Raw genomic sequence first — 23547 nt, 5'->3', positions numbered from 1 at the left:
GGATTTTTAGAGAAAACAACACAGGACTCCCAACAGTCACAAAAGGAAAAGCAATAGCATACAACAATATATTTCCAAGCTCCAGGCCAAAACGACACTACCACTGTGACAATGCAGAGCTCAAAGAGCAAAAAAACAGTTAAAAAGACATTTCTAGGAGAGGAGTGGGTACTCAATTGTCAGGCCTTGTGTAGAAAGATAGGCTGCCACTGGGGAGCCTCTGGAAGAAAAGCCTGAGGAAGGTGAGTGTTCCCCAGTTCCTGGGAATTATGACCATTAGACAAAGGCAGGCATGTGATAGAGTGATTTATTGTTTTAAAAATCTGTTTTTACTTAAACTATTTAGTTCTACACTGCTAATACTTTCTGTTAGAGAAGCTGTTTGCAAGTCCCCTTATAAAGCCATCACTCTCAATGGCAACCAAATTCCCAGAAGCAGGACAGATCTTCAAGACATGATGTGGGAGAGGAAGATGGAGGTGGAAAGGACATGGTGTGCTCTTGAAGAAGCCAGGTAGAACCCTCAACTTGATTAGTATGGTGGGAATGACTTGCAAGTTTGCATTGTGTTAAACTTTGCTGAACTGATGCTCAAACAATCCCACTTCATTTTTTTCAACCACTTTTCAAACTCACTTTATTTCACCAAATTGACTTTGGTTCATTTACTATCAACCCCTGTCCCATGTTATGTCAATTCTGGCACCAAAGTGAGCATAGGAGTTTGACAGAAAAGGTAACATCAGCCTGTGTTACTGTTAGCAATTTTTGCCTCTTTTCCCAAGTAGTTTCTTGATTTTTGTCTTAGAAAATAATTGAGAAATATTGAGAAAATAATCCTACAAAAACTAGTCTTCCCAGCCTAGAGAGCCAGAGAGTTGATTAACTCTCACTGTAGTAATCTGAAGAGCAGAGTTATACAGGCCCAGAGCAGATTCTAGAAATACTTATTAAGATGGTTCATCACTTGAATCTCCTTAAATTTAGCTAAAGCATTTCTTGCAGTATTTCAGAAAGAATATACTTCCAAATAGCCCCAACTATAAGAAAACATGTTGGGAACTTACAACACTGGGCAAGCAGTGGATCAGTTAAAAAAAAAATTAAACAAAAAATCTACAAGGGAATGAATAGCCAGTGACTTACAGAGCCTAAGAATATAGTCCTGAAATCTGCTACTTGATAAGATTGAGTCTACCAATTGTCACCTGTAACAAAAGAAGTAGTTGCTTATTTCCATCACAATAAAAACTTTCCTCCAACACTATCACCTCCTTGTACCTCATATTTATTGTGAGACAAACTTACAAAAACTATGATTAAGTTTAAAGACAGCCTGTAAGATGAATAAGCAAGTTACACTTCAGCATGCACACAGGAAAAAGAAACCAGACATGCTTAAAAACCTAAAAGAGTGTTTTTATCTACCTTCTAGACCAAAAGCCAGCCTGGCCACAACCTTATCAAAGCTTTGAGACTTTCTGTCATCATTCAATCCATTGAAGGGGTAGCCACTTCCCTGCCACTAAACATTAATAATTTTGTCTGAAGTATCGGTGGCAGACAGATTCATTTCCTACTGGCTCCATCTAGGCTTGGTCGCCTTACACTTCACTAGTGAGCACTATGACATGACAAATGTAATCACAGTGAGAGCACTGGAAAGTTATGCCTTACATAGCCGAGCTGCTCACAAAAACTTCCATGATAAACTCAGACAGATATTACTTTTGTGGGTGACAGTTTAGTTCACGAAACCCAAAAGATATTTTTCTGCAGATATTCTGCATTTTTTAACACAAAACAAGGCTGAGGTCAATACTTTTTATACTACTAAGTGCTTATTATCAGTTAAATAAAAGGAGTGTTGCCAAAATATTTTATGTAGCTTTATCTGGGTTGAAGATTGACTTAACTTGTTTATAATACCTTTACATATAAAAACAAATAAAAAAATCCTTCACTAAATTATCAAATGCCAAATATCTTTCAGATTTCAAAGGCAGAAAACTTTAAAACTCTCTCTCTGTAAATTCTTCCAAGGCAATATTCCTATATTTTATTTCTTGACTAAAATATTACAAATATTTTTGCTAAGAGAGAAACCAAAACATAAAACCCAGGATGGAAAATTACAATTTCCAATATAAAAGTAGAATAAAAAAAATGTAGACCTTTTACTTTCATGCCAATAGGGTTGAAGCGATGACACAGATATGATTCAGTAACTGACTGCAAAGACTTTATACAGATAAGAAACACATTGCAATGTACCTGGTCCCCTCAAACAAACTGATGAAACCTAACCTTAGCCTACCAACAGAGAGATAATGTATTAGACTATCCTGACATCCCTGCCAGCTCCTTGCATGGTTAATTCAAAGACTATGAGGCAGTGGCTGTTGCAAAGACACAGTGATTAATCATAATTTTACTCCGAGGATCACAGACAAATAGATTAAAATGTTTTAATCTGGCCACTTAACATAAAAAATAATCTGTAGCAGGACCCTGAATAAGATACCTCCTCTGTCAATAGTAGATGTTGAGGAATACATTTCATAATTTTTAGTGTGAATCACGTAAAATGGGCCTAAAATAAAACTTCGAGGCCAACTAAAATGAAAATTAAACTTTCCCATTTACAGTCTCACTGCGCTTCACCAAACACCTGAAAATATTCTCAAAGTATTTCACTTTAGAAGTATTTAGTATTTGGTTCTCTCTGGCAATCATACTCTTGGTGATCTAGGAGTTCTGCTCTTATCTGTGAAGAGATATACAGATTTGAACAAATCAAATAAAGATAATACTTTGTAAAACATGATTTAAAGACTATAATTTTAACATTAAAGAGGATTTCACATTGAAAATGGAATGAAATTTAAAAATTGAACTGTTCAAGAATGGCTATGTTTCTAATAAAATGCAAACATACAAATCCCCACTCAAATAAATTAAATACATTCAATGACCTTTGTAATTAAATTGTCAGAGTGGTCAGTATTTCAGGCTCTACCTGGCTACCTTCAGGAAAGATGGAAGTCACTTTTCTACAGACTTTACATATCAAGATTGAAATTACTCTAAGAAAAGATAGTCATCACCTTCCACTGTTTGTCTTGGAACTGAAGCCAGGTTGCTCTCAAAGAAGCTGGCTACATTTGGGATATTTGGTTAGGAAATTCAACAGGAGATGATAAGGAAAAAGAAGACGACTAGAAGTGAGGTAAAACTGGTAACATAATCAGCAAGCAAAAGAAGCTCATGAGTTACAGAAGTGTGAACTCTGTGTTATCTGTAAAACATTTTTAAGCACCAGGCGGGGTAAAAACAGGCAAACAACCCAAAGTGTAGGAAAGGATAAGAAAAGTCTCACTAAACAGACTACATGGAGAAGACGATTCTTAAAGAGAATATGGAAACACACCCTGGACAGAAGAGTTGCTGTACTGGGTGTGTTGGGGCTACTACACTGGATAATTGATAGCTACCAGATTGGTAGTACAAGCAAATATGAGAATTGAGTGAATACAAGGGATCAGCAAAGAGAAAACAAAAAAGCTGAAGTCAGCTGGAGAGCCACAACATTTAGAGATCTTCAGTGAAGGAGATGGGAAAGTAAGAGGCCTTGAACTTTGCTGCATGAGGTAAGACGTGCCCATCCTTAATTATGTAACAACTGAAAAATGACTGCAGACACAGTAAGATTCTTCTCAAATATGTAAGAAAACCTCCTGATATTAGACTATTTCCTATACTGATAGCATAAAACGTGCCCAGAGCCATGCACTTACACTTAATGGATGCTGCCATTGTGCCAGCTCCATGCACTGGTTTAGAAAAATTCTGGAGAGCAAAGAAATTCACATCTTCAGTAGTTCAGGATCAGTCTGGGTTACAGTAGGTTTTGGGAACATTTCAAACATTTGGGAACTAATGTTTAATGACAAATGCTGCTCATTTGTAAAACATTACAATGCTTTATTGCACCTCAAATGCCAAAGTGATAATTTTGCCTGGGAATAAAACCACTAATAAGTATAAAAAGTGTGGTGTCTGACAAGAGTTCTCTTTAAAATTTTTAATTATAGAATTATATTCACCAATATGCAAGTATCTATTGAATATGTAGCCCCTGTTTTTATCATAGAAAATTGTCATTCTTTATTCAAGAGGTGGTGAATCAGGAAAGGTTAAATAAAGATAAAAATGATCACCACATGGTAGGAATAATGGTATCCTATCCTATCAGTACAGCTTTGGCTATCACACCCAGTCTGACATTACAACCATGAAAAGAGTCTTTAAATTTCATTATGAAATTATGATTTGTAGCTACCTTCTTTTCATGCAAAACACACATACTAGGATGCAACATAGTGTGCCAGCATGATACAACACCATCACCAGATGCATATTACTGAAGAACCCTTTGCTGTTTACGTGGAGGCCATTCTGGAATCCAACCTCACACAAGTCACAAAAATTAGGAAATATAACGCATTTGGAACTAGTTTTTACTAGATCCTTCACTTTGTTTAAGTTTACTATTTTGTAAGCACCAGTTGGCCCACAGCTGCAAATGGGAATATCTTTCCTGTCTTATAAAACACAGGATTGCTTAAAAATATTACATTAAGGTATTCAAAAGGATTTTTCACCAAAAATCCAGACTGAGAAATGGATCTCCAAATGCTTTTTTTTCCACTAACTTTTCCCTAAAAAGCAGTGCTAAGAAATGAAAGTTCTGTTTACCTCCCTGAAAGCAAAGTATGATGATGCATTAATTAAAAAAAAAAAAAAAAAAAAAAAAAAAAAGACTAATCGCCAAAAAATGCACAAGGAAGAAGAAAACAAACCATACATGTTGAGCAAACTCTCTTATCTGGACAGCAAACAGTGTCTTTGCAAGGTAGTGCCTCACAGCTAGCTGCTGAATCTTTGGTGTGTTTAGGCTTATTAAAGTAGGTTTTCCAGGGCCCATAATAGTATATTCTGACCAGAAAGCTATTAAGGTTAACAATTTTGAAATACTCCCAAAAACGGAAGATCCATGTAATTGTTCAGTTTAATGTCATATAAAACTGACTTCTGTTTTGAAATGTCATTATAACTGAGTTGTAAACCCATGCCTACCAGCATGCAGCTCAGTTGGTTAGAGTATAACAAACACATTGAGATTAAAGCTTCTAACAGACTCAGCAAATGTATCTGCCCATGACTACTCACTAACATAACCCTTGGAGTTTTTAGTTGGCATTACAGGAGCATGCCAAGCAAAATGTGACCCCTCTAAACATACTCCACATGTTCATCATTTCCCTCTCATGTTGCAACTCCATATACATTTTTCTTCTCTTTTCTTCCATCTCTGCATTTCTTTGCAAGTACCTATTCCCATGTCCCTCGACTTCTCACTCTCAAGTCTGGCTCACTGGTTCATATTATAAGCGTTAAAAAAATATCCCTTAAATTACTCTAAGAGGACATTGCTCGTGCTATGGGATTTAATGCCCTCCTCTGCAAGCAGAAGTGGCAGCTTACCAATATGCTCCTCACTGTGCAACGTACAGATATCCCATGCCAGACTTTAAATTGCTCAACAGCAAGTTTTAAATCATCCTGCCGAGGAGTCTGTAGGGAGACATACCAGTCTTTCTGCGGAGGGAGATCAATGAGCTGTGGAGACATGCTGGCCAGGAATCTCCCTTTCATCTAGATATACACAGTGTGACACACCAGGTGCCAGCTTAACTGCTATTCTTACGGGAATGGGCAACTTCTGCATTTGAGAGATGAGTGCATTTTTCTGAGTTTATAGATTATTTTTAATGTGTCAAAGATTTATCATGGGAGTTAAAGGGTTGAATAAAGTCAGCCAAAAGAAATTCTCAAGCTTAGTGTGATGCAAGATATCAGGGACTTACAGAATTTTACCATCGTGTTGATCCTGCTTATGAACTCTCCTCTGCTGGTGTCCCTGACACAGCCTCTGTTCAGCAACACAACTCTTGGTAAAGGCAAGGGCCTTTGTATACCTTATACCTACGTGTACAGGGCACCTATACCTGCCCCTTGCTCCTTCCTCCTCCAGCTCTCCCATCTAGAAATTCAACTAATATAAGGTAAATCTGCCAAGTTGCACAAGCCCTCTAGAACAGCTAACAGTGTGAAGAGAGGGAAACACATCCAGAGCTGGAGAGGACTGACAAGGTAAACACGTCACTGGCACCCAGAGAAAGGGAAGGTGGAGCTGCAGTCCTGCATACCAGTTCCTGCCACATCACTGATCTGTTTCTAGTAAGGTCTGAACTGGTATCTATGACCTGAGGATATTGATGCTAACATTTGACAGCAATGCAACTTAAAAACTTAAAATTTCCTAAAGGACTGACTGCTTTTTTTGCTACTGTAATGAGCCAGGGTGTATTTAACGACCATAAAGAAAAGATGTAGTCCTAAATATTAATCATTGCTGTCCATAGCAATATGAGATTTTCTGATAAATAACTGTATTTTTATATTTTATTTCCATGACCAGCAGTTGCTTAACTTTTTAATTTTTTAGAACATTTCAAGATTTCCCTCTTGGGACGTTGCTTCATGAGCTCTTTTTATCCTTCATTCTTAGGACAGGATATCTTTTCTTGATTGTAGGAAAATGGTAGTGTCTGGGCAACAATTCTGCAGGCCTTTGGTGGATGTCAAGAAAAATAAAAATACTTCTTGCTCTCACAGAAGTGCTAGACTGGAATAGAGCACTTAAAATTGACTACATCTAACTCAGAAACATGAAAAAACATTTTTAGAAGCAAAAGAAAGATAAACGAGAAAAGGGTTAATACATTGATAGGTCAGCTTGTAAAAGACACCTTTTCAAAACAGGAGGGAAAGCCAGGCATTTGTAGATTGGTGGTCTGATTGCCTAAGAGTTTTCCTAAGAAGGGGAGACTTTTGCACAGCTGTTACTGCAGCTGTGAATTGTCTGAGTATATTCAGAGAGCAACGTGCATCTGTGGGTATGCAACACCTCAAATTCATGTATAGATATTAAGAGTGCTGAACAGGAAGCTTGTGAAGTCCAAAATCATACTCTCTCTTTTCAAACAGCATAAAAAAATATTAGGGAAAATGTGTGCTCTTCTAGTCTTTCTTGCTGATTAAGCACAAAATGCAGGCTATACTGACAGTAAATCTTTCAAGAGTTTGCAAAGTCTGAATGAAAACCACAGACTACAACTGACGTGTTATAAATATATTCAAAGGACAATGACAACAACACAACTGTAAAAACTCAAAACATGCCCCATTAAGTTTGATTATGGCTTTCCTTTTTTGTGTGTGTGTGCTTTTCTGCCTTTTATTTTTTTTTTTGGCAGGCTTTTTGTTTGTTTTGGATTTTTCAAAAGTTGCTTGATCAGAAAGGAGTAATATTTGAAAATTTTCACTTAAAAGGATATAATCAGAAATGTCAATCTCCACAAAATATCATCAAAAACTTTATAAACAACCCAATATCAATTTCTAATGGAATGATTTAGTTAGCCTTAACTGGAGTGTGACCACAAAAAATAATACTTCTCAGAAAGCCTCTTGGCAGACCTATGTTTTTACTTTAATTTTCAGGTGCATTTTTCTTTTTATTTCTACTGTATTTTAAAATTTATCATGCATAATTTTCCCTATAGATGGTATTTTCCAGTTCTGCTTTACTTCAAGTGAGAAAAGAGCAAAAGCAATAGAAAACGTCATAAAAATTAATTGTTTTTAACTTTGAACCATTTTTCTTTTCTCATCTTCTCATAAGGAAATATAAATTCTGACATTTCAATGTTTATGTTTTGCATATAAATGCCTGGCAAACCAATAGGCAAGTTGAAATGCCAAGTGAAAAGTGTTTAAAATAAGAACTGCCTGACTACCTTCTTTAGAACATACACGCTTAACATATCAGTAGCAAAATATAGCACCACCTTTCGTAATACCATCTATGAAAATCCTGTAGTTAAACTATTGTAAAGCAATAAGATTAAGGAGTTAAATTATTGTAAGCACATATTTGCATAGACTAAATAAGGAACAGCCACTATTAGTAGTCCATATGGAAACTGGGATACAAACTATTTTAGAAAAACCCAAACCAACCAGGGGTTGATAAAGATGATCGAACTAAAAAAGACAAGGGAATAAAGTTTTACATTTTATAAATAATTATTGTAAATAAAGTACGTTTCATGAAGCAGAAACCTGGTCAATAGCTCACCAAGGTGGCATTCCAGAGTCTTTGAAAAAGTCTCACCGTATCTCTCCCCTGATTTTGCTGCCAATGAACAATTACAGAAAGTTTCTCCTCAACTTTATCAGCAGAAAAAAAATCCAAGAAAATTGCCTGGGAAAAATCTACTTTCTTGAAATAATTATTTATATTTCAGTGGCAATAGGCAGTTTACAGATTTTTGTCACCTACAAATCTCTTGATCTAGGCTGAGATTTTGAAAATCATCACGATGTACATTCTTATACCTCTGGGCAGCACATGTATTTTTCCATTGAGATTTTTCCCCTTGGACTTCTCAATACCAAGACACCTTCACAACACACCATCTTGTCTTTTATTAACAGAGAGAAATACGAAATCAAGAAAAAAAGCCTAAAAGACAACTTCAGATATCAGGCTGAAATATGATTGAGACAAAGTATTTTCTGTGCAAAGACTTTGATAAGTCAGTTGTTTAACCAAAGAAGATTCTTAATTTTTGGGAAAATTATATGTCTTACTTGAAAAACTGTTACTCTTACTGCCAATTTGGCCAAAACATTCTAATTCCTAAAATGCCATGAAGAGAGCTTGACTGTGCTAGACCTGACACAGCAGCATCAAAGATCTCAGAGTTGAGCACAACCAAGACATCAAAGGTCCCCAAAGTCTGAACCCTGCCTCACCTGAACAAATTCAGTAGAGAAGAAGATTGAAACTCAATGAGGCAAGTAACAGCTGAAATTCAAACCCAAAAATCTACTTGTAATTCTCAAGATGTATTATTTTTAGTTCTAATCTCAGTAACTTCCTGGACTGAAGTTACAGAGTGAAAGCCTCCTTCAACCCATCAGTTCTGAGTCTGGGTTTGAACAATAGTCTCCCTGCTGTTCTCCAAGGGATCTCCCAGTTTCTTTTCCTACTCTAGTCCTTCTCACTGTCCTTTTCCTTCCCTGTCACATCTTGCCCCTACAGACATTTTGTAGGTTATACATGTTCAGTTCCTTTTGGGCTAAAACCACCCTTGCCCTAGAAGGGACAAGCTCGCAGACAGCGTTTTTTCCCTGCTGCTTCAACACATTCTCTTAGTATACACATACATTGAACTCAAAGAGGGTCAAATGATCCTATCTCAATCCTATTCTTCTCTTAAGCTTTAGATATTGAAGGAGGAAGAAGTTTTGTGCTAATTTAGTTAATGTCTTTTAAAGAAAACTATTTTGCAGTGAGAATCCTCTGGAGGATTTTTGTTTTTTTATAAAGAAAAATAGCTTAGTATTTTAAAATAAAAGGACACGTTTCTTAAATCCTTTTCCATAAAATATGGAAGACTAAATAAACCTGTATTAACTAGGCAGCTAAATCCCTGCACAGGAAACCAAAGATATTTAACTGTCAAATCAGTTTCAAAAGATATACTTAATTACATAAAATTAATTCAGACAATCAGTAATATGAAATAGATCTCCAGAGATCTGCTGTACTGTGTTAACATTTGCACCATGCTTTTGCTATAGTAGCAGAATCCAGGTTTTTTCACTGAGACTTCTTGTTCCAAATGTACCCACTTACAGCAAATATGTATGATATACTCGACTATATATATACATTGACTATATAGATGCTTCAGTAACTTTCTAAATCAGTAGTCAGATGTCTGTGAAAATTACATAGGATGAGTACACTTGGAAAAAGAGCCTTTTCTTGTCAATTTACCTAATAACAGGCTGAAGTCAATAATTTAATGAATGTAAAGCTTCAACCCCATCAATGTCTAGGCTCAGATGTAGCTTCAACTCAAGCTGCTAACAGTTGTAGGATTATATAACAATGCTTAGAATTTACATGTTTGAATTTAATTTTTCCTTATATGACATTTATTACTTTTTAAAAAACTGATTAATTCTTGGCATAATCTTTGTGAACACAATGGACTATCTGCATGCAGATGAGTACAGACTTAATTCTTCTAAAACATGAACCAGACACCATGGCTGATTTTTCAAAGCTACTGTCTCATTTCTTTATGCCATGTTATACCACACTTGCCTTTGTGTGCCCCAACACCTGGGCTGTGATTTGCAATACGATTCAGTCTGAGTCTTTTTTTAGCACAGGGCTAATTGACTTATTCCTTCTGTCTTCCTTTTTCCCAGCATTGTCAAAAAAATGTTTACAATATGCCATGTCTTAATGCCTTGCCTTTCTTTGACTAAATATGCTGCTGGTGAAAATCTTTAATCAACTTTCAGGCCTAAAACAAGTTTTCCATTCCTTGGATTCATAGTAGCATAGTAGTTCCATGCTCTGCCAAAAACACTGTTCAGGTGATGGACTCAAAAGACTTTAGCACAAGCTGGTATTAAAATCCCATTCAAAAATTAGGATGACTGGGGGGCTGTGGGTGGTGGGTGTGGGTGTCATGATCTGTTAAAAAAACAAAACCTGAAAAAACTCCAAAAGGCTTTCAATAGGTTGTGTGCTAATGAAGTGTGGCTGACTGGTTTCTGTGCGATTGCTCCCAATAACATTCTTTGAGAAAAGCCTTTGAACAAACAAACAAATGTACCTTTCTTGAAGAATAAGTTTGTTTTCCTTCTTCCAGAAGTCTTTGAAGTCAGAACTGAATTCATGCCAAATACTGAAGAAAGAATGTGGGGACACCTCCTTCTCGCCCATTTTTGGTTTCATACAGAAATAGGCTGTGGTTTCCAAAAAGCTGTCAAAGAAAGCAGAAATAGCAAATGCTTCAATACCCACTGTTGTATCTCTTTTTTACTTGACACTGACACAGCATTTAATTATTCTTGATAGGAGATCTAAAATAAAAGAATATAAAAACATAACACTTCTGAGCTCTTCATATACAAGTAGGTACACAATGTAAGATGATTCTTCAGTAAAGTTTGGATCTGGGATTTATCACAGTTTCTAGTTTTGACCAAAGTATTTTCCATTTCAAAAGCTAAAATGAACACACTGTCCACAGCCCTGCAAATCCAGATATCCACACCCATCCATATACTCCTTTTCTGTTGTGTTTAAAGATGTTTTCAAAACACAGAGTCAAAGACCATAAAGGACTGTAAATAAACTTCAAGTTCTATTAGATCTGTGCTACAACACAATAGCTTAGGCTGAAGACTACACAGAAATATTAAAACTCAAACCTGCTTTGTACTAAACAAGAAATGACGCAACAGAAAACTTGGCCCAGGAGCAGCTGTGCTAGAAAACCGGTGCCCATTGTGACTCTACCAGAACAATCCAACAATCCCTTCTGAGCACAGCAAGAGTACAACTAGTGTAGCAATCCCACAAGCTACTCCTCGAGCAAAAGCTACTCTTGAAATGCAAAGGTCACATTTCCCACACTGAGTGAGGATTGTGACTGCAACTAAAATTTAATGTATTTCTGAGTTTGAATTTTATTTCAGGAATGTTACAGGAAGGTACAGAATAGTTATTTTTTTTAAATATTGCTTGATTAATTATTATTCCATTTTGTTCTTTTCACTGTACATTTTGTAAATACTGGAGATTTTAAGAATGTTTTCTTGACATCATGCAAGCCACTGGAGAATTGCTTATTTTATGAAAAATGCAACAGAAAAATCTCGCTTGAAATATAATTGTAGGCGCTTTGTTCACTGATCTATTACTATTCATTGACGCCAATGATAATTTTCTCTGAATCATACATCACAGTTTTAATCACTCTAACTATGGGGAAAAATCCAATTCCAGCTAAATGGATGGAGATGTAGTTTTAGTCACATAACTTCATTCATGGATTATGACGATGAATATAACATACAAAGATTCAACCATTCAGAAGGGTCTCTCATGCTCACAAATTGTTCAAGGAAATGTTTACCCTAATTCTCAAACCTGAACATTCCAGTTGTTCTGCCCAACCTGAAAAATAATCATCTGCATATCATACTGCTGAATAAAAAAGGCTGCATCTTAAAAATTTAACATCAATTTACCAATGAAATTTTACATCACATATTTTCTCCTAATTTGCAATTAATTTTTCCATCTGCTGAAGCAAACTGAAGATGTTGCACAACAAAGATGTAGCACATAAGAAATAGAAAACATACTCATTTTTAAACCCATGACGTTACTCAAAAGCCACCTTATATGATCATGTCATTTCTTCAGCTCTCTCAGCCTATCATGGCACTCTGCTCTGTAACTCAGTGCTTAGCCAATAAAATGCCTTTTTTATTTTTTGCTGGGTTCTGTTGTGGGTTTGATTTGGGTATTTTTTTCAAATTATTTATTAATTATTAATACTATTGGTTAAAATAATCCCGTTTGCTTATTTACATTTTCCCCACAGTTTTATATTGGGAAAGATATTTATTATCAATCCTCTGATTTCACAGAATCACTCAAAAAGAATATCCCTGACATTGCAGTCAGCTGTCCTGTTTTAAACTTCTTCATATTATCACATAATTCCAAATTTTTCAAGACTGCAAATGTTATCAGGGAGGTATTTTTTCTCCCAGTCTCTTCCCTCAGACTGACAGCTCTGCAAGCTGGCTAGTGGGGAAGTCATATCAAAGGCTCATTTGAATTTTCAGAATGAACGGAGAATATTTTTGGAAGAACATGAGGAATAAAGAACAAGAGAGAAATCTTGAGGTATCATTTGAGTCAATGGCTTATATTTTAAGAAGCTCTTTGAAAGAAGTCCATTAATGATTTACAAAACAGAGCAAGACAGAATTTCATATAAGAAACCTTGTTTTGAGAAATGTGTTCAAAACATTTTGCAAATGACAAAGATAAGAAAAGAATTTGACGGTGAATGGCCATCCCAAGTAATCCATTAATATATGAGATAATGAGCTAGAATTCCATCACAGGAAAATATCCCAAGAAACAGGAAACCAAACAAAATTAAATTCATACTGTATAAGAGAAAGTTCAATTAAAAAAAAAAGATAAATAGCACTAATATCTATTAGAGATGCAAAGACTTTCATTATTTTTCAATTATTCCAACTATCCTCTGAGAGTAGGAGGAGATAACCAGTGTTTTTAATCTGGTGACTGAAAACCTCCCTGAAGACTACTTGTATAACCATTGCAAACTTGCACATTCATACAGCTGTGTCTAACAGCTGTAACATAATTACTAGGTTTACAGAAAGCACAGAAATGCTCATACAGGTTGCTTGACTCCCTAGCAGTTAGTTTGGGAGGTAAGGAAAATTAACTGTCTGTGAAATGTGAAACAGCAGCAGCATAGCAGGTTGTCATTGTTAGTATGTCACACCTTTCTAATGCCCAGTAACAATGCATAAGACATCAGCTGCAACACAATAATACTTCAGGGCACAAATCTCCACAAATCAAATAATTTTTTCTATACATGCAGATCAAACACTCAAGCCAGTTCTCATATTTTTTTTCCAACCAGAGAGGTCTACCCTTCTTTAGCATTAAACTCTCTTAGAGTTCATTTAGAAGACATATGGAAACCTGCTTGCTATACATTTGATGCTGTCATTTTTGTAGTACAAGACAAAATGGCATAATTCACACATGAAAGACAAAGCAAATAAAGCCAATCCAAATGCATCAAATAATAAAACATGGACAGCAATAAATCCTCTCTGTTTCCATGGTCTTTAAATATCTGATTTGGAAATGTTTACATATGTCAAACTAGACATATCTCAAGGCTAATTCCAGGAGGGGACATGCATTTTAAATACAAAGAGAAATTTTGATGACATTCCCATAGCCCCAAGACTAGATACAATCCTGTCAGACTTCAGTCAGGCAAAAAATGCCTTAAATATCTCTGGTGCTTTTCCCTGGGACAAGTCATACAAATTTTCCTGTTCACTCTTTAGCCGATTTTGAAACAAAATATCTGCAAATACCATTGTTACTATTCCTAACTGTGCATCACAGATATTTTGAATCAAGTAAGGGACTAGCTATCAAAAGCCTTTTGTTCCTATATTCAAGTTAATTTATGCATCATACAACCCTGAGAAACTCATCTGACCTGACTCATCTGAATTTCATTTCACCTTTTCATATGCAAGATTAAATATTTATTTTGAAACAAGTACTGCAAAGCTTGTTTAGTGTCCATTTCTCAAGTGGAAAGGTTCATACTTATCCATACTCTGAGAGTCTTAGAGGAAAAGAATGTGCATTAGAGAAGATCTTTGAGTCATGGAAGAGGGAAAGAAGGGCATGCAACTTAGTTTCAGGGATTAAAAGAGGTAAAGGAGGTCACTGCCTTTGCTTCTAACAGCCTGACTTTTCAAGCATGATTTAAAATATGACAGTGATGTTCACATTACCGTCTTACCCTGACATGGCAAAAGCCAGAAATATTTAAACAGGTTTCAGACTGGGTTTCATATCCCTTATGCTGGACCTGAAGGAGAATTAAATAATATCACTTTTCTCAAAAAAATGGAAGAGTTGCTCATCTCTCTGACAAGTAAGGAAGGAAATAAGATCAGGAAAGATAGTTCCTTTTCTTCCTTTCTTGTCTTCTAATGTCTTTAGTTCAAGTTTTTGGGTAATTCAATAAAAATCACTTCAGACTGATGTATGAACTCACTACTTACTCAAACGTGGAAATTTGATGAATGAATCACTGGACTTTTATGTGTGTTCCCTTGAGTACCACTATGAGTCTATGAAAGTGATTTTTCTATTTGGAGGGAAGAAAGGAACAGACGTACTAACAGCCAAACCAATTTAATCATATGAAAAAGAAGTTATTCACATTGCAAATGGCTCATTGACAGCAATACTAGCTAATAGACCTGATCCATTAGGAATATCTTAAGAGCAGCTATGGATTATTCAGCTTTTTTTTCCCATTCCATTCTGCAAACAGCTGGCAAAATATTGCAGAGAACAATTCCAACCCAAGCCTGATGTATGGGATGCAGTGGTTGGTTTATAAACATGTAAAAAAGCAAATCAACAATACTAAAACAGCAGTAGTTTCATCTCAGCATTATTTGATCTGGCTTCCTTGTCCAAACAAATAGCAAAGTAACCACAGGTACAGACACGCCCTGGCTGACCTTTCTGAGAAATGCTGAACACATGCACAAACACACATGTATCTGGTTTCCCCATGCAGCAAACGAAATCACCTGCAAGGGTAAAGATTTGCTCCAATGTGGATTTAAAAGCAGAGAAAAGTGTTTCTATTCTGCACCGTTTAACAGACTACGTATTTTGGTTGAAGTTTGAACATGGATATTCTTGCCTGTTTTGGCTTTATGAATCTCTAAGCATCACTTACGTACATAAGAGATTAAGAACAGTTATTGTAAATGGTGTAACCTGTTACTTCTGTGAAGCTGCTGTGTTTCAGAAGCAGTTCTAAATCAGGCTGAAATTACCAAAGCACCTTTCAGTTCTATTAAACTCACAAATAAAATTTAGAAATAAGAACATTCTACCAAAAGAAAGAAGGTAAAAGGAAAAGAAGACACTATATGTGCCTCCTACTACTTCAAATCTGACATAAGTCTTATTTAAAGCCAAACTGGGTTGATGGGCATGTAAACTCATTCAGTGTGTTGATTCTGAATTGTTGGCTACATATAGAAGGTGAGTACAATATATAGGTAATAGTATTTGCTTCCTGGATGCTAATAATTTGAATCACCATCTCAGTATCTCGTTTGTTTTATAAAGAGGCCAAGGCTTTGTATCTATTTTCTTAGTGTATTCGACATCCAAAAGCAAGAATTAATCTTCAGACAGAATACCAACAGTGCAACATGGTCACACAAAATTATGTAAAATAAAAGAGCATCAGCATCCTGATGATTAGCACAAGACTGTTAGGAAAGTTTATATGCAGAGCATTCTATGAAGGCTGTAATTTTCTGTTGATGTATTTTGTTGAGGGTCCTTCTCTGCACTATAACTTTACCTCATTTTCTTCACCTTTTCTTTTCTTTTAAAAAAAATTATAAATTCCTTTCCTCAGTGCTGTCTGTTGTTCTGCATAATTTTAAGTAGAAAAATGTAAAAAACAAGTATAGGTTTATTCAAGATATATAATACCTAAATGCTGGTAAGAAATTTCTTATTTTTACAAAGGAAGAAAAGTAACTTTCTTATATTAAAAAGAAAGTTGAGATAATATGCCAGCTTAAATTAGCTGCCAGAATCATTAATCTCTTCTCTTATTTGCCAATTTTTATTGTGTAACTATGTATTTTGTAATATTGTTCCTTAGAAAACAAAGCTCTCAAGAGATTTTTCCTTTCCTCTAAAAAAAACCTGCCAAACTTTTGCAATGTTTTGAATCCTAAGTCATCTCCCTCATGCTTGATCCCTTGCCTCCTATAAATTCATATAAAAGAGAAACTTTTTTATTGCTTCAACCATATGAAAATTAGCAGCTTCAGTACCAGCAAAAAAAAAAATTCCTATACCTTTGAAGCACCATTTTTTTTCTCCCAACAAAAGCTCAACAAAAAATATCCAATATTAAGAACAGAAAATTGTGTTTTGACAGGCCAGTCTATCTTGTTCATGAGAATTTTAACATCCTCCCTCCGACTAGTAGGAATGCATTACTAATTTAATGATCATCTACAATGATCAGTATAATCAGTTGTACTTAATTATTAGTAACATGAATGCAGAACTTCCATATTTTATACTAAAGGCAACAGACCCTGTAACTGAATGCTGTTACATAGTACAGACTGTTAAATTCAATAGGTATTAGGACTACAGCTTTGCACTTGAACATTTTGGGAAAAATAAAATTTTAGGAAGAATGATGATCTCATAGTGTTAACAGTGAATAAACCCTTCACATATCAGATGGCCATTTCAACTTCAATTTAAACTGTTATTCCAGACCCTTCTATTTACTTAATTCAATGGGAGAGTATTTCTTTACTCCTGTCTTTTAGGAACAAAGTGCCTCATAACAGCAGGTTGCAAAACAGCACAATAAAATGGCCATAACTAAATTAAATCATACTTGTGTTGAAAGGCAAATGTGAGCACTGAAACTTTCAAAATCTTTATTTTAGAAAATATTTTTATCCAGATTAAAGTACATTTGTTGGGTATGATGAAATTTGCCTAATCAATTCTTGTTGCTTATACGTTCTGGAAATATTAGGCTATCAGGGATCACAGTTAATACTACATTAAAAAAAGCATTCTGCAAGATCTTCTTTCACTGGTTTAATTATTTTTTAATTTGTATTTTTATTCTCATTCAACTTTAAAACAATAGGCTACAACTTGGTTTCTCTATATGTTTGGGATGGGTTTGGGTTGATTCCAGGATTTTTTGCATTATTCTGATGTAAACAAGTGCTCCAGTCATATAACAATACCATCTTTTATCCAAGGTGGCATATGATTCAGTGCTAAATTTTATCATGAGTGAGCTATCTTGGCGAACAGAACTTTTCTGGTGACAAAAAAAATAATGTGCTGAAAAAGACATTCTGCATATATTGAGTCAGATTCCAGCCATTTGAAAATCAAAGGTCAGGAAACGTAGGCTAGAGGTATTTTTGCTACCTTCATTATATCATGTGCAAAGCATTTGTCAGCTACATCTCACCCAGTAACGGGTTTATGTGAACCTAAATTCTGCTGTGAATATTTAAAGATTGTATTTCCATTCAAGAATATTATTCAGAATAAAATATTAATTGAGATAATACACTAGAAACGGAACTAACTTTGTCTTTTTTTTTTATTCTGACATTTGCATTCTAACAGGCCGCTCCACAAAAAAAATTAAAATCAAGCATTTTGTAGAGTGATTCTTCAAATGCATTTTTAAGTTGCATGTGCTTTTTCAATATAAGTTTGAAATGACAGTTTTATATCAGTTCAAACTTTCTCACAAAACCTTGGCTTGAGGTAGTTAAAGTTCTCTAGATGCATTGGTGTTAGCTGCAACCCACTGTTACCTGAATACTTTGCATAAATGTATATGCTCTCCATCTTGGACTTTAATGTTAATGCTTTTAATTCATGTTAGCATGGATATCATGCCCATGCCTGCCAGCTAAGCTGCTCCAGACATATGGTTAGCTCTGTGCTAAGCTAGACACAGGCAATATGAGCACGTGTAAAACAATACCATATAATTTTGTGCACTGGAGAGTCAGGCCCAGTAACATATCCAAGAGAAAACTATTTTTCTCTCTTAAAAAGACAAACATGTGAGCTTCAAAGATATTAAATAACCCTTGACTGGTTGAACTTCAAGAACTAACACGGTGCTGTTAGACACAGAATACAGTGGTAGAATGAATTTCAACAGCAGTGGTCTGACACAAAAGCTGCTGGCCTAAGTTCTGTAAGAAACAGCTAAAAGCCTCATATGAAAGCCCAACTTGACTTCAGATCTTTCTATTAACACTCCTTATGTTCATTTCTAAGCAACCATTATTACTTAAAGAGGTTATAATTGCACATGGAAGTAGTGCAGAACTGTTGTGCACTGTGTTAGAAGCTTATGATGTTTAAATTTATTGATTTCAGCCTCAGTCTTGTAATTTGCCTGCTCCCATGGTGTGGCTCATTTTTATAACTGAAATTAATGAAGAAGCAAAGTCAGGGTTATTTAAGAAAATAATAACTATTATATAATGAAATAATTTTTCTTAAATCTAGAGCAGATTATTTAGATACCTAGATGGAAACCACACACATGCTTTACAAAATTTCAGATACATATAAGATTAACTCATCTCTAAGAGTATGATTCAGCATAGATAAAATTTTATATATGTACATTGACAAAAATGCACTCTAAATCCAGCAAATGAAATGATTGCACAGGGGTTTTTTTGGCCTAAATTATTTCTATTTTGGTGCTCAAGCCAATTTAAGTTTCAGTTTCTCTTCTTTGAAATGGTATTCTTTATAGAATAGAAGTGGTCTGAAATACTTGGGTATTACAGAACATCCTAGCAGTTTAAAGGTCATTTGATGAAGTTTCACCTTAGCCCTTTGTGGTTGCTCTGGAGAGCATTTTTACCTAATTCAGTCTGAAAGAACTCTCTCCTTAACATACATCTCATATCATCATGGCCAGCATAACTATGAATAGAAGACTTCAATTCTTTGCTGAAAACGGAACTGTTCATGGGGGCCTTCATATTCTTAGAGTCAATTAGAACAAAATCCCATGAAGGGAAATTGAAAGACTTTAAAATCTGTATTGATGAACTGTCAGGTTGGTTTGCATTTTTCAAAGTTTAAGCACTTGAGATTCAAGTCTCAAGTTATCCCAATATATTCTCTTCATAGAAGTGAAAGAATCTTTGTGTAGCTGAGTACAGAAAATGAGCAGCATTTTCTATAAGGATTGTCTAAATGAAAAGGTGGCAGCCACTGGAATTAATAGAAATACTGTATTAAATAACCGTATCAATTCTGGATCATCAATATTCACACATCCAAGTAAAGCTAGACAAACAATATTCCTTTGGCCTGAGAAAACTATCTCACTTCTAGAGGAGCTGTTCCCATCCCTTCCAAGGAGGCTTCACGGTGTTTCTGGTCTGGAGTGACAACGCCCTAATTGTTTTCTTTAGGGTGAAGCAGGAAGTTTTACTTCCTCCACAGACTAAGGTAGAGCTATCTTTCACGCAGCAACTGAGAAAACAAGTGGGTGAGGTTATCTCATGAGAAGCCCTCCTTTAAGACGCAGTACAGAAGAGATCTGGCCTAGTAAAGCTGTTTCTGAACTAGCTCGTTAAAGCAGTCAAGAAACAAGGCAATGAGGCTGAGGAACAAACTGAGGAAGAGCAAAGGGACAATGCTTTTTTCTCTAGTCACCTAATCTCCATAGATGAGAAGCACAGCAGAGTTTCAGCATTAGGCTGAAGCAATCCCTACATTGTGGATTGGCTTGTGGATGGCAGCCTTCCATCAGCTGGAAATTGTTATGGAAGGAATGACCTATATTGCACAGATTATTACTGGATAGTTCCCAGATGAGTTAATACAGCAGTTTTGACCTAATTAAATCCCATCCCTGACGTTCTGCTTCTCTATTTGCATATATATGACAACAGCAACATACTATTGTAATACTTCAAGTAAATTGTAACATCCAGCAAAAAGAAAGGAACTACTCCCATGGCAAATCAGCGTAAGAGAGTAAAAGAGACACGTTATCCACATTTAAGTCACAGTCCTTGCAAATGCAAACACTGACTAGAAGGTCTTAGGAAACAATCTAAGCAAACAGCTCAGGTAGACAATATGATGAAAGAAAAGTCCTGCTGAACATAATCAGAAGCTGATGCACAAGGGGGAGGCACTGGAGCTAATCACACATACACACACGCAGACAAGCATTTTACTTCAGCTGCAACAGCTCAAGAGGAATATCTTGAATTTTTGAGGGCTACTCAGTGAAACCACCTGCTGAACATAAACTGGAAGCCAAACAGAATGTGACACGTTGAAATACTTTAATTCATGTATTTTTTCCCACTAATTTTATTAGCTACATGGTTCTTTTATGCTTTTCTCTTTTTTTAATCCTCATGCAGATGCCATATCATTAGTTTGGGGTTGATCAGACCCAAGTTATGTTAACTATATTGTTATCAGGGTGTTAGCTGTACTGTTGTCAATGCTATTTAGCCGTGGAACTGTAGTTGCATCTTAAACTAACATCCTTTATCTTTTACTGTAAGATCTAAGAATAACCCTCCACATGAACTTTAGAATAAGTTGCATAAAAATCAGTTTACATTGCAGAATATTAGATCTCTGAATTGTACCCCAGTCTGTTAGGAGTTATATTACCATTTGTTCATGCTAGCATTGAATGCCATTAAATGCAAACTCATTTCAAACCAATAAAATAAAATTATTTTTCAAAGCAAGTAGGCCAAAAATCTTCAAAAGAAAAGATAATGCTCTTACAGGCAAAAATCAATCATCCAAATGCTTAAGGACTTGACAAATATTTTCAGAAAAGGACAAGGACTTCATCTCCATATTTTAGAAGAGACTTTCTGACATAACTAAACTGCTGGCTAAGTTTCCATTACTGCATATCTACTGGTCCTGATATTTTGTCAGAGACAGGATACTAAACTAGAATGATCCAAACTGTTTAACAGACTGTAAGCTTCTTCTATACACATTTCCTCTGCTCAGCAAGTATTTACTTTTTGCTGATCCAACTAATGTATACCTACGGTCTGAAATGTATTACCCTTAGCAATTCCAGCCTACACGCTGGGAGCCACACATTGAGAAATAGACATAACAGTGAAGCAACCAACAATAGATGAATGGCCAGAGAGTAGTGAAAGACAGACTCCAATAGCATATTCTTGCCTTTCAGTTAAAAGTTTTCTCCTGTTTTTTTTTTTGTTTTTTTTTTTTAACTACATACCTCTTCCATTCTAAGCTTTTCACCAGTTTATTTGTATCATTAACTCAATTTTCACTTTAACTTTACAGTTCACTTTTGGAAACAATCCAAAACATTGTGTGGAGGGTAGCGAGGTGGGAGGAACATTTAATGTTTTAAAGGATTACCAGACTTAGGTGCTACATTTCGAGGTGTTGCTTTTCAGCAGTGCCATTGTACCATACTGTCTGCTATTTCTCTAAATGTCATCAACTTGTCAACTCATAAGCAGGTGTAAACCTTTGTTCCTCCCCAAGTTCTCATGTTCAGTGATGTCAATGGAAATCTGCAAAGAGTGTTGTGTCAAGAATACTGGGGTTTTTTTGCAGGCAATTTAAAGGTAAACATTTCTCTTCAAAATTAATGTCATTTTGTTGCTACAGCAAAAGAAAGCAACAACACATTTCTAACTGGATTATTAAAAGTCCTGAAAACAGAAGAGGTGCCTGGGAGGCTGCAGTCAGAAAGCACTTAAAAGCCCAAAAATCACTGGAATGTGCAAGTAATGGAAGCAAATTATAAATTAAACCAAATAAAAATATCCAGACATGGAAAGATGAGCACTTCATACCAAACCACACACATCCAAAACTCCCAGTTGATACTTACGTCAAAAGGCAAAAAGTCCTGTTTGACTTTTTATAAAACAAATATATATTCTCATAATGCACTGAGATTTACTAATGAAAAAATTAAATTCTAGGACTTTTTAAAAATCAGCGATGTACAGCAAGCCAGGACAGCAAGTGGTATTTCTGTCTTTCCAGGTCATGTTAGGCATCAACAGGAAAAACAGGTGAATGGTTTTAAACCACCAGCATATGGGACTGTTGACTCAATGACTTATCACTTCAAGCACTGTTATACTATCTGAAATACTAAAAACAAAACAAAAAAACAAAAACTGGAAAGATCTTTAGTATTCTTTAACATTTCCTGCATACATTGTCTCTTACAGGAGTGAAGTATGAGTTAATTATACGAAATATGAGTAACTGAGCAACTTTCAGTTCTGCTGAATTGAATTGAGAATCAAATGCTTCATTGTTAGACTGAGAAATATCAGGAAAAATTAAAGATGATCTGACTGTGTCTTGGATATTAAAAAAAAATAAATTTAATTAAATGTTTGAATAATTCCCAGGGTGTTATTCCAAGAAGAAACAAATGTTTGCAGATAAAGGGGAAGGAAAATATCATCTTAACTATTTAAATGGAAGTCATATCAGTATTACAATTCTGGATTTATTTGCTTTTTAAAAAGATGTGAAGCTGGAAGCCTTCTAAGGAGATGAGAACTTACAGGGTGAGGTACTATAAGAAGCAATAAAGTTACATGTTATTCCTCTAGAGCTATTCAGCTGTTAGATAGCAAGGCAGCGAATTAAGACCTTCAACTTCACTGAATACCATTTCTAGTAACTTCAGTCATGTTGTTTAGCTATTGGTTCTTCAGAAATGAAGTGCAAGAAGAGGAGTAACTAACTCATTTCTGCTTGTAAGTCTGCAAAATGGCATTTCTGCTGCTACTATTGCCTTTCATCCTAGCACGGCAAACAAGGTATCACTTGTCATATTATTTGGACAATAATTTTGTTGTAATCTTGGTTCCTACTTGCTGTGGATACTGTGATAAAAGTCTATCTCATTCTGAAATTGTATTAAGCATACCTGCAAACAATAATACTTAAATTACCTGAAAATATGAAAGATATTTAGCACTAAGTAAATTAGCATACAGAAAACAGAGCATATCTATAATACAAGTCTTGGGACATACAGCATTATTTCAAATCTAAAAATAAAAACAGAAGAAAAAAATAAAGGGGCACCGAATTGAGGACTC

General features: G+C 35.4%; 1 protein-coding gene across 2 annotated transcripts in view; it reads right to left on the bottom strand.

The window, feature by feature from the left end:
• Positions 1-23547, bottom strand: part of FMN2 (formin 2) — a 153999-nt gene that overhangs the window by 7288 nt on the left and 123164 nt on the right. For both annotated transcript variants that reach the window (XM_088161548.1, XM_088161549.1), the window contains one exon: positions 10830-10979. In XM_088161548.1, the coding sequence (XP_088017674.1) occupies positions 10830-10979 (150 nt within the window). The remainder of the gene's footprint in view (positions 1-10829; positions 10980-23547) is intronic.

This window comes from Sturnus vulgaris, chromosome 3, assembly GCF_052056855.1.
Source record: "Sturnus vulgaris isolate bStuVul1 chromosome 3, bStuVul1.hap1, whole genome shotgun sequence".
Taxonomy (NCBI): domain Eukaryota; kingdom Metazoa; phylum Chordata; class Aves; order Passeriformes; family Sturnidae; genus Sturnus; species Sturnus vulgaris.
Note: the sequence above shows the minus strand (reverse complement) of the source record. Positions and strands in the feature narration are given on the sequence as shown.